The sequence below is a fragment of the Paramormyrops kingsleyae genome, chromosome 10, assembly GCF_048594095.1.
Source record: "Paramormyrops kingsleyae isolate MSU_618 chromosome 10, PKINGS_0.4, whole genome shotgun sequence".
NCBI classification, from domain to species: domain Eukaryota; kingdom Metazoa; phylum Chordata; class Actinopteri; order Osteoglossiformes; family Mormyridae; genus Paramormyrops; species Paramormyrops kingsleyae.
This window is the reverse complement of record NC_132806.1, coordinates 28,232,508-28,243,866: the sequence shown is the minus strand read 5'-3', so window position 1 is coordinate 28,243,866 and position 11,359 is coordinate 28,232,508. Positions and strand designations below refer to the sequence as shown.

The following is an 11,359-nucleotide window of genomic DNA, read 5'->3' as shown; positions in this document are numbered from 1 at the left end:
TATTCCATTATACATGAAATGTGACCTTGTCTTGCACTTACGCGTTTTCACATGGTCGATTACAACATATTTCTAATTTAAACCGCATTTAAATTGTCCAACTTATTAAATGTGGCACAGGCGTCTTTGTCGCAGAAATATGACGTAAATCGAAAGGTATCTTGGGTAATCTGGAGGGGACGCTGTCTCCATGGCAAGCAAACATGGCCGCGTCCGGTGAGTAACCTAATAGCAGCTTTGCGTTTGCATGCTGCTTCAGGTCTTTTGTAAAGCAATTATGAGAATAAGCAAGCAATATCGTTTGTGAATACGATTAACATACATAGTGACAAAGTCGAAAAAGAAGAAGTTCTTTTTCTCAACCAATAGCTTCAAGGCGGTAGCATTGACATTGCTCTCTAGCAGCATATTTTCTAGAAGTTGGTGCTATGATTACATTCAGTTGACAATTTTGCTGGACTAACAATGGTTACCAAATGTAACAAATTTAAATTTATCGCGACTTTGATTGAATAAGCGGATAACGAAAAGGTATGAATGAATGGATTAATTGAATTCATCTGGCTTTGCATCTACGATCATCAGATATTGTTATACAGAGCAAATATAGTAGCGTACGGGGTAGTATGTGTGTCCGCGGGTTTCGTATTTTTTGTGCTTGAGGGATTGGGGAGTGTGGCGCTAGTTGATGGAGGGGGGGACAAGGGGGCAAAAGGAGGAGACCCCACAGCAGTCCGGAGAGAGGGCTGGAAATCCAGACCAGTGGTCGGTGCAGGGTCGTGGTGAGCCTGGCTCAATCCCAGGAAGCACAGGGCGCCAAGCAGCGGATACCCTGGCAAGGCACACTCCGAAACACAATCCCCATCTGGGGAGAACTGGTGACCCAAACGCACCTTTTAATTTATGGATTGTGAGTGAAAACAGAAGTTAAAGAAAAACACACAAATTCTACACACGGCGGCAGAATTCGAGTACGCAACCCAAATTGTCCGAATGGGGAAAACACAAACTAAATCATATGTGCCATTGCAGTTTTTATATTGAATACTTCTGTAACGTATGTATTTTTTCTGCAGGGAGGAGTGTAATTGTATCCTTCATACGTAAAAGCTAACGATGTTGTGCATTGAACTCTGATAGTGGCTGAACTGTTAAATTTCCCAGCCTTTTAACTTGTCAGCTCCTTAACCTGGTAAACCGGTAGCTGTCCTCTGCGCCCCTTCAAGTCCTCCTGCAGCTCAACGGCTGGTACTTTGCTGCCTACTTCCTTGCTGAGATTCTCATATTTGTTTACAAAGGTTGGACGTTTTGGCATGAGCCACTTTCATACTTGTGTATTTGTAGCATTTTTGGGAGGATAAGATTATTATTGTTACACAAGTTGCATAAATATTCATTTGTCATATGATAAGAGTAACATTGTTCTTATTTTAAATGATCTCTCAGTACTAATGTTACTATGATTAAGCCTCAGATTATTTCTGAGTGCACTGAGTGGGTGTTTAATGTTTTATTCTTCAGGAATATTGCTTCCTTATCCACCAGCTAACCTAATCCTGGACATAGTGCTGCTGTTCCTCTTCCTCGGATTGGAGACTCTCCGAATCTTTTATGGTCGGTCTGGAGTATTTGAGTATCTCTGTTAGTTGTCTTTTTATGTCTGTCAAAAACTGAAGATTTTGATTTCCCCACTGAACATGTGGTCTCTGTGCAATTCTGCATGACTTGTTGTTCTGTATGATTGTGTCATTCTGTGACCGCAGATCTGTGTGTCAGTATGACTGCAATTCTGTATGTCTCTTATTCTGTTGATTCTGTATGACTCTGTATGATTCTTGTGACTTTGAATGACTGTGTGAATCTGTAATTCTGAATGATTCGGTGTGACTCCTTGATTCTGCATTTTCTGTGTGACTCTGCGACTGCGTTGTTCTGTGTAGCGCTGATTCTGCATGTGTGTGTCTCCAGGCCAGAAAGGCAACCTGTGCCAGCAATCTCTCAGCCTGGTGGTCAGCATGGGCGTGCTGGTGCCCTGTGCCGTCCTGAGCGTGTATTACTTGCTGCTGCAGACCTTCGTCCTGCGCCTGGAGGTGATCCTCAATGCCGTGCTCCTCTGCTTCCACAGCCTGGAGCTGCTGTTGGGTCTTGTCACCGTCTCTGCCTTCTCCAGGTACACATTGTTGCGTAAAGCATCTAACAGCAGGAACGGCATCGAATTACAGCATGTGGTCATCAACCCCCCCCCCCCCCCACGTGCTTCAGAAACCCCGTGTAGCTGTTAAAGGTGGTGAGCGATCTAACAAGTGTTGTGATGTATGTATTTTATGAGTTCCTGTTTGGTAGAGGGTTTCACCTTTGACTGTGGCTCAGTTTGCACAGATGGAAACAGTCTTCTGCTGTTTATTTCTGGCTTTCTGTGCTCCCAAAGATGCACAGTGAGGTAACGCTCAGTCCACTCCTGTGCAAAGGCAGTGTTTGTCATGGATGTTGAGTCTGAAACATGCTCCATATCAACACAATCAAACGTCTTCCCTTGTTTTTTTTTTTTTATGTCCCAGGGCCAGCGTGTACTAATGCAGCAGAACCATCTGACACACCTCACTGTTCATGGGAAGCTCTTTCCGGCTGTTTCTGTTGGGTAGTTAAGTCTTCAAGACATGTAGGAATTCCAGCTGTGGTATCAATAGCTGATATGTATTCATATTGGATATAAATGTATATAGATACAGCACTATATTTTTTCAAGAAACTATATATAGGTACAAATAGTTTGAATTAAATGATCACTTTTGTCATTTTGTCTTTCTGTGTAATTCAGATTATAATTAATTTCCTTTGTATTCAATACTGCTCTTCAGTATTTTTATTGTTATGCTTTTTATTTGTATTTAAATACAACCTTTTAAAAAAAATAAAGCTACGTCAATGTAACACTTCCTGCTGATTTCAATACTAGATTTATTTATGTTCTTGCTTTGAAAGACGATGTGTAGCTCTTGTTCGAATACTTCGTACACTTGTATCTAGGCATTCTTTGGATCAGAAAAAAGTATCAATTTGTACCTTTGAGGGTACAATTACTTGTCACAGGGTCTGTATCATCAAGCGTCTGCCAGTTGTACCCTAGCTGCAGGTAAATGTACCTTTTTGTCTAAGTTAAGGTGCAGAAATGGACTCAACATTTTTATACCATGGGGGTACATTAAGGTTGTTTGTACCTTGGGGAACAAAACTGTTCCAGGGCTGTACCCTTTTTTTCTGACAATTTAGCTGCACTACGCACTGTCAGAAGTACCAATTTGTACCTTTGCTTGTCACTGGGTCTGTCACTGTTCCTTATAGTCAGCCCCAGTGACAAGCAAAGTTACAAATTGGTGCTCTTTTTTTTTTCTGACAGTGTGTTTGTAATGCGCTATATGCCTCACTTGTGTGTTGTTTTGGACGAAAGTAACTACTAACTAAAGTAAATATAGAGGTAATACATTAGGAAACTCTACAAAAGCCCATTTCAGGCACATCAGGTATGAAATACGTTTGGATGAATTGCTTCATCAGGAAAAAATAAATCACTGATGTTTTTATTGCTGAACACTGTAATGAAGCTGGTCATGCTTCATAGTGACACAATATGGACAATATAATGAGAAAATCCAGCAAACCTTTTCCCAAATGAGAACGATCAGAATAACCTGTAGCAATATATTAGCACGACATAACGTTTTTAAAATACCTAACTAGAAACGGAAAGTTAATCACGCCTCATGAGCCAATTTTGTGATCTTTAATAAACCTAAAGACGAGGTTGCAGATTAACTAATCCGGATTAAACTGGAGGATGGGCTAATCCGCATCCGTATATTTACATGAGCTGAATCCGCATCAACGGAAACCCATATAATCCCAACCAAATACGGTAATTTAGGGCACACTGCCCTAAAAACTGCCGCAGCAAAGCACTTAAGGTGACCTCGAACTGGACTGGAAGCAACTGTTTTCCCGTCATATTGCTCAGATTTACATCCACACCTAACATCACATCTTCATTGTACTTTTAACAATTTAAATAAAACATTTCATACTCGAAGTGAAAATATAGCATCCGCTAAATGTTTTATGCATGTCGGGTCTGCAGGCATGCCTGATGCTGTTTATTGATGGTCTGCAGAAAGCCGGATTAAATGCAGGGTGAATAATAAAACTTGCAGGTTATTGGTACGAGAGCTGAGATTCCTGCTCATGGACGTCCAGGACACTACAGCCTGCCGACAGATACAGGCAGGAGCGAAAAGCAGATCGTCACAGCAGAGCCCAGAAGGGCGCAGGTGGCGAGGAAAGGGGGCGCAGACGAGGCTGGGTAGGGCTGGGCTGAGCGAACCTCGGCTCTTTGTACGGATCCCCCCCCCGGATGGGTGGAGCTCCGAGCATCACGGCGAGGGCAGCTTGGCTCTCAGGGCTGCAGCTAGGAAAGCCCAGGACGGAGCGACACGGCGGGGGTACCGCGGATGCAGGCTGCGCGTCTGGGAGGCGGCGCTGCCTTTTCTTCCACGTCAGGTCTGGAGGAATATGCCCATTGGTTTTGAACTGATGCTTTGTTAAGAAACACCTGAAATACTGCTCTGCTGGTTTAAAGAGAGGATCATTCACGCCGGAGCGATCGTTTAGCCGGTCCGTTATTTAATTCATATATCTGGGGAGACGATGCTGCCCTGTCCGTCTTCGCCTACGGCGGCGAGCGACAGCACCGGTTCCGATGAGAAAGAAGCACAGAAAGTGAAAACGGAGGTAAGAAACGCTGCAATTAAACAAAGAATTTCATTCACAAAGCTTACCGGCTTAAATGCAGATCATTTGATACAGGCACTATACACGTGCAGCGCTACTTAAATATTCAAAAAAGACGTATTACCCTATATATTTTTACTTTATTATATTATAATTTTAATATTTATATTTGTAACATTTCAGTAAATCTTTAGGGAGCCGGCCATTTAGACGCAGACACGGTTTCATCCTTTCCTTTATGCCGGCTAACAGTTTGGGGTGTAAGCTTAAGGCTGCGGAATGACAGGGACAAATGCCGGTTTGCATTTATCGCCGTTTAAAATGTAATCATGAAATATGGATCTGAACATTTGGCCTATAATTTCACCCATGTGTGCCCCTGCACAAGGGGTTAGGTGCATGAACGAGGGAAAGTGATCTGTCACCACTTTAATCTATTTACATTTGCCGACGCCCAGCAAAAAAAATGCATAGCGATGTGCTGTTTAGTGCAATAAAATCGCTTAAATCAAACTCACATCCGAGACGGCAATAGATGTCTTTTTTATTGTTATAACATTGCCGATCTCAGTATTTTACATTATAATATTACAGCGGGTATGAGTATTTTTTTGTCGCCTCCCATGAAACGTTAAGACCATCGTTGCAGTTATTATGTGCGGGACCACGTTCTGCTCACAACTAAGGGACTGGTCGCACCTTTGTAATGGTGTAGCTGCCTGAGAAGGGATCACAGAAAGAGGTCTGTCGCCTGACTGAAAAACGCAAATGTCTCTAAATTCTACCTTTGTGGTGTGAAGTTTTCCAGAAGTCTTTAAAAAGTGGGTTATGCGCCGCTGCATCCAGGATTAAATGTAGGGAGTATGTCGGACAGCAGTAGTAGACGCTGCTGTAGTGACTTAATTTCTGACTTGGAATGAAGAAAGATGCTTTTGATGATACGGTCTTTGCAGGAGTCTTGAGAAAATATCGTTAAAATGGTGCAACAACCAAATACATGTGAATATGAATGTGCACAGATATCGTCTAATATGCCTGTTTAGTGTTGCGCTAAGGACAGACACTCCTGCTGCAGATAAGAGCCAGACTTAGGACTTTTTCCACTGCTGCAGAAAGCATGCTGTATTGGTCTGCGGACTCCTGTAAAGTCAGGATTGACCTTACTTTGTCCTGCAGGTGGCTGGCGTTGGGGGGCGCGGTGGGTGGAGACACTGCGAAGTCTCAGTCCCGGTGACTGTGTTCACCTGTCTTTGTAGGAACTTTCAAATTCATAGGAAACGGCTGTCAAATGGATATAGAAACAGTCACAAAAGACAGAGGAGCCATCTGCTGGTGCATTTAGTGCTTGGGGCCTGAACAGGAAGCAGAAATACAAAAGGTGTTTGTAGCATGACTGGCGTTATTATTGCAATATAATTGAAGTGTTTGCAGGGACTGAAATGCTATGTCAATTTTCCAGTCCTGAGGCATATTGATGTTGTTTTTGATTACCTTCACTATCCCTCATCTCAAACAGGTCAGCGATTATGTCAGTGTCATCATGTATCTGTCCTCTTGGGTATTCGGCCTCAGGGGAGTGAGTTTGGTTACCCTGTGGGGGGGTCATAGGTCAGGTTTCCTCAGTCAAGTTGAACAAGTGTTTGAACAAACCTAGTTCACTTAACTGGGCTTGAATACCTTAACTGGCTAATTAGCAAAATTTTAGAGCATTTTTGTATCAGATAGTATCTTCATTCATGACTTTGCCAAGAAATGTATTTTTCGGGCTTATTGTAGCCTGTGGGAAATCATCCCTGTATTTCAGAGGACAGACCATGAGAAAGGAAATATTTCCCGAACTGCCCTGATCCAGAATGACTCTTTCCATGTGGAACAGCATCGGGGAGAAGATGTTGGTTGGGAATACTCAGACAGAAAAGGCATCAACTATCAAAAGCAATAAACAAAGACAGTCAGGCCTTTAATGACCTGGGGGTGGTCTGGGCACGTCCTGGAGGATCTCCTCCTCAACGCCATGTTTTTGTTTAAAATGATCCAGCATTTTCTCTACTTTGAGGTTTCTTTCAAATGCACTCTGATGTTCAACTACCTCCCATAATGAGCCCCCAGAAAGAAATATATAGTATAAATCTTCAGTCCATGGAACCCAGACACAGAAATAAAAGCGTTACATTTTAGTAAGAGATCATTAACTGCAAGTACCTGCCCTGGTGGTAATTTAAGTGTCTGAGAGGCAGATAGATTTATTTTACAGCAAGACTTAGACCTAAGAGCAAATATTTTCTTCCAAATACATGGAATATGTATTGGATGTGAATGAACAGTGGTAGTGCTGAAATTAATAGTAAAAACATCCTGTACTTTTGTACAAATCAAAAAAAGGATATTTCACCTCGACCATAGCATAGGGTTACAGTACATAAATACTGCTGATCTCAGCAAAAATTAATCGGCCTTTTGGGGAGAATTAATGTCAAAAGACCCCAGATCTGTTCCTGTTTATTTTCTCTCCCTCCCTGTATGCAAAGAAAAGCTGTGATAATATTATCCATGCACATTGGTGATTGTTCTTTGTATCAATATGCTATCTACTGGTTAACGTATATATGACACTGGTATATTCATCCGTCCATATTCAATAACCACTTATCCAGTATAGGATCATGGTGAGTCTAGACCATATCCCAGAACCCACTGGGAACAAAAAACGGGCATCCTGGATTGGATGCCAGTCCCTCTCAGGTCGTTCAGTTACACGCTCTAAAGCCAATTTAGAGACAGCAGTTCACCTAAATGTGCCTTTTTCGGGCTGTCAGAGGGATGTGCACTATGGGAAGTGCATAGTGGGATGTGCACAATGGGAAGTGGATAGTGGGATGTGCACGATGGGAAGTGCATAGTGGGATGTGCACAATGGGAAGTGGATAGTGGGATGTGCACGATGGGAAGTGCATAGTGGGATGTGCACAAACATGAGAGGAACACGCACACTCCCAATGCCTTCCCCAGGACTTTTATCCCGGAGTGTTTGTGTTCAATGTGGCGCCAGAATTCCCGCATCATGCCTCACATGGACATTCCCAGTGGTGCCTGCAGAAAATGTTGATTAGGGGGGTCATCGGGGGTCACTTATATTTATGGGGGTGACATGGAACAAAAGGGAAATGAATGATGACATGTTTGATAAGCTCGTAAAGGCAGTGTCTGCAGTGTGAGCACCTCAGCGTGTCTCCTCTATGGTCCCACTTAGAACGTAAAATAATTTATTTTTATTTTTTTAATTTGGGATGGCTGCAGGGGTGCTCTGTATTTACTAGGACCAACCCTGCCCCCCCTCAGGTCTGCACCTGGACACACCCACACACAACTGCGTGATCCCAAAAAAAGAGAAGAGAGCTTTAATGCGGATGACTGCTAAATAGGAGCCTTGATGAATATCTGTGCACATGGGTGACCCTGCCTGACCTGCCTTTGCAGTGAATCTAACTGCCTCCTCCTGTCACTCAGTGCATTAGGCTGACCGAGGAGAGGGATGAAGCAGAGAGGCAGCTGAAGCACATCAAGCGCGGTGAGTATCTGCCGTCTCTGGAGTCGAGATGACGAACGGTGATTAAAAAATCTCCCGCATGCTAGAGTCTGCACGCCCGCAAACGTCCCTGATTGGTCCCAGTGACAGTGACACGGGCAGGTCAGCTGAAACTCGGCCCTGTTGTGTGCTGCACTTACCTGCAACCACTCTGACTCAAACCGGACCCCTGCTGCATTGCAGGAAAGCTCCGATGCGCATGCTGTAACACCTCCCTCCCCGTACCAGACTTGAGCCGCATCGTTCCTCTACTGCCATTCCTGGGAAAGGGGGTCCAGTGCAAAGGATTCTAAGTCATGAGACACTGGAAAACACCCGTGATGGGTGACATGTGTCCCATGCCAGAGTAGGATTTTGAAAGGCCCCGCATCTGTCGCTAAGGGTGACTTCAGGTGACCTGGGCTCCGCCCACATCATGCGCTAAAGCACCCGTGAGTGGTTGTGTGTGGCAACTCTCGTCGTCTTTTCGGAGACCAGTGGAAAGAGCCGGAACACTCATGGCACTGTCAAATAGCCCCCTTATTAAAAACATTCGCACGCACCCCCTGCAACCCTGCCCTTCTCTGCTGTCATGCCCACACCCGAGCCTACCCCCCCCCCCACGCTATTATCCCAGCATCGAAGAAAAGGGGAGGGGGTTCCCAGTTTCCATGCCGACTCCCGGCCAACCGTAGCGAAGAATTAGTGTATGTCCGGCCTTGCCTGGTCCCCGACCAGTGACACCTAAAGATCGAGAATCATCGTTAGCTTTGGTGGACGGGCCCCTAGGGTTGCTGGAGACGGCTTGGAGGTGTCCCTGAGGTGCAAAGACAATACTGTGAGGTAAAGGAAGACCGTCACTCTATCTCTCCTCTCACCTATACCACTTTGCTCCTTCATTAACCTGCTGCAGGTAATTAGCCTGTTTGACTGTTCATGTGGGGGTTTAGATACAGAATATTCCTCAATATCCGATGCCGTATCAGTGTTTATTTATAAACTTTATTTATACCAGCCTTTGTTTTTGTTCCTGCAGAACAGGCCTTCGCTTTTTGTGTGTGTAATGCTGCAGGATGTATTTCATTACTGAGGTCTGGGGCAGGGATGAGTTACAGAAAACAAAACCCTGGTGCTTAAAATGCACTTTTACTGATTATTGTAATTACAGAAGGAAAGAAGAGTTCAAAACAATTCCGTGAACCTTTTGATGATTATGCAGTGCAGAGAGATTGTGTGTATAACATAAAAGCACTTCTAAACAGTATGTACTGTATGTGATAGATACCTTCATAATGCATTCTTAAAGTATTATAAACACAGCTATAACTATTTATAAAAAGGCATGAAGCATTATAGATGTTTTTATTATGCATTATGACTGCCTTATGAAGCTGTCATCTACAATGTACTATAAATACCTTCATAATGCAGTTCAAAGCATCCTTAATGCTTATACTGAACATAATAATGCATTATGAAGGTATTTACCCAAAGCAGTGAAATAAATGCTTTATACACACTTTCATAAGTATCACAAATTACTTTTTAAAATTAAATCAAATTTAATTTGGATGATTTTAGTGGTTTTATCTCTTGGGATGAAGTGAGTTTCAGTTATTGACAGTAAGTTCCTCCCGCATCAGCTGTGGATTAAGTATGAATCTGTTAGGGACCAGAGATCCATCAGGTTTCCTTCCCGCACCTGTGAAGGTTCCTGATGACGCAGGACTGAACACTGCCCAAGATGGGGATGAACAAAGAAAGCGAGAGATTAGTCACGCAATTTGGCAGCGATCGAGGGGTGAGGCGGCATCCTTTCAACAGGAATTGTCCCGTAGCCCCCAAGGAATGAGTGTAGACAGCAGTGATCCCTGTACTCTTCCCCCGTGATGTTATTTCATTGAATTATTAAAATCTCCAATTATAAATTATGCATGGCTAGAAAATGAAGGTCCAGAGCAGGTTTACGGCCCTTTGTTGTGGGCCAGACGCGGTGCTGCTTACCTGCTTACCGGGTTGCAGTCTGGTTACTCTGCAGAAAGAGCTCCGTTTAATGACGAGCCTCTTTCAGAGCCGTGGTGCTGCGAGAACAAAGCGAGGGAGAGGAGAGGAGAGGCTGCTGAGCTCCATAAAGCCACGGCGCTCTGTGGAATGAAAAGGCGATGAAAGTGCAGAGCGCGATTCGGTGGAATGCAATAGGCTGGCTGCCCGCCATGCGTAGCAGACAGCGCATGGGTTTGTTCCGGGCTGCTTTCGTGTAAACAGATGAAAGCTTTGCACCTACTAGGCCTCCCTATGCAGAGTTACTTTGGGAAGGTACTGGGGCATACAGTGCATCTCCTGTGTATCTTTTCTCTTTGACTAAATATCTGCATCCCGTTCACTTTCACACAAAGCCTGCTGGGCTTATTGTGTATTTTCTACTGCACTGAAATGATAACATCCAGCTCTGAAGATCTCAGCAGTCTTAGATGAACGTAGTGTGATTGTGTCTTCCATCCATCCATCCATCCATCCATCCATCATCCATCCATCCGTCCATCCATCTGTCCATCCATCCGTCCGTCCGTCCGTCCATCCGTCCGTCCGTCCATCCATCTGTCCGTCCGTCCATCCATCCATCCGTCCGTCCATCCATCCATCCATCCATCCGTCCGTTCGTCCATCCATCCATACGGTATGACACAAAGCTGCCTTCGGCTGCTCTTTTATTGGATGGTGCCCCCCCCCTCCTATGTCACTTAAGGTGGATTTAAGCCGAAAAAGGGAAAGGTGCGTTAAAGGTGCGTTAAAGGTGCGTTAAGCACTTCACCTCATGTCTCTTCTTGGTGTAGTGAGAGCATCAGCGACGCATCGCTGCATCCGACCTGCAGCAGTTATCCTGAAGCATTTCGCATCCCGTGACCTTGATAAGAAAGGATTAAGATCCAGGTTTCCAGTGCATGCAGAGTCTTCCTGCTTCCTGTTCAGCGGCCCGCGTCTTCCTCAGCTCGACGTGGTGCTCAGCGCGCG

General features: G+C 44.3%; 2 protein-coding genes across 3 annotated transcripts in view; both read left to right on the top strand.

Moving 5' to 3' along the window:
- Positions 1–137: 137 nt before the first annotated feature.
- Positions 138–2,936, top strand: tmem216 (transmembrane protein 216). 2 transcript variants are annotated; one of them, XM_023797685.2, is made up of 6 exons: positions 138–216; positions 1,077–1,090; positions 1,205–1,298; positions 1,522–1,614; positions 1,969–2,170; positions 2,559–2,936. In XM_023797685.2, the coding sequence occupies exons 1-6, from the start codon at positions 204–206 to the stop codon at positions 2,572–2,574; spliced, it is 432 nt and encodes a 143-aa protein (XP_023653453.2). In that variant the 5' UTR covers positions 138–203; the 3' UTR covers positions 2,575–2,936. The 2 variants fall into 2 exon arrangements, with proteins under 2 accessions (XP_023653453.2, XP_023653452.2); XM_023797684.2 differs by having other exon boundaries at positions 153–1,090.
- Positions 2,937–4,406: 1,470 nt separating this feature from the next.
- The window catches only part of shtn3 (shootin 3), a 28,210-nt gene continuing 21,257 nt past the window's right edge, over positions 4,407–11,359 (top strand). The window contains exons 1-2 of the mRNA XM_072717636.1: positions 4,407–4,782; positions 8,290–8,350. Of these exons, the coding sequence (XP_072573737.1) occupies positions 4,699–4,782; positions 8,290–8,350 (145 nt within the window). The 5' untranslated portion in view covers positions 4,407–4,698. The remainder of the gene's footprint in view (positions 4,783–8,289; positions 8,351–11,359) is intronic.

Excerpts from the sequence above, each read along its gene's own strand:
- tmem216 (XM_023797684.2), top strand. The coding sequence starts at position 1,019 with ATGTGCCATTGCAGTTTTTATATTGAATACTTCTGTAACGTATGTATT. Across the intron at positions 1,091-1,204 it reads CTGCAGGGAGGAGTGTAATT|CTGTCCTCTGCGCCCCTTCA; the intron begins GTATCCTTCATA and ends GTAAACCGGTAG. Across the intron at positions 1,615-1,968 it reads GACTCTCCGAATCTTTTATG|GCCAGAAAGGCAACCTGTGC; the intron begins GTCGGTCTGGAG and ends GTGTGTCTCCAG.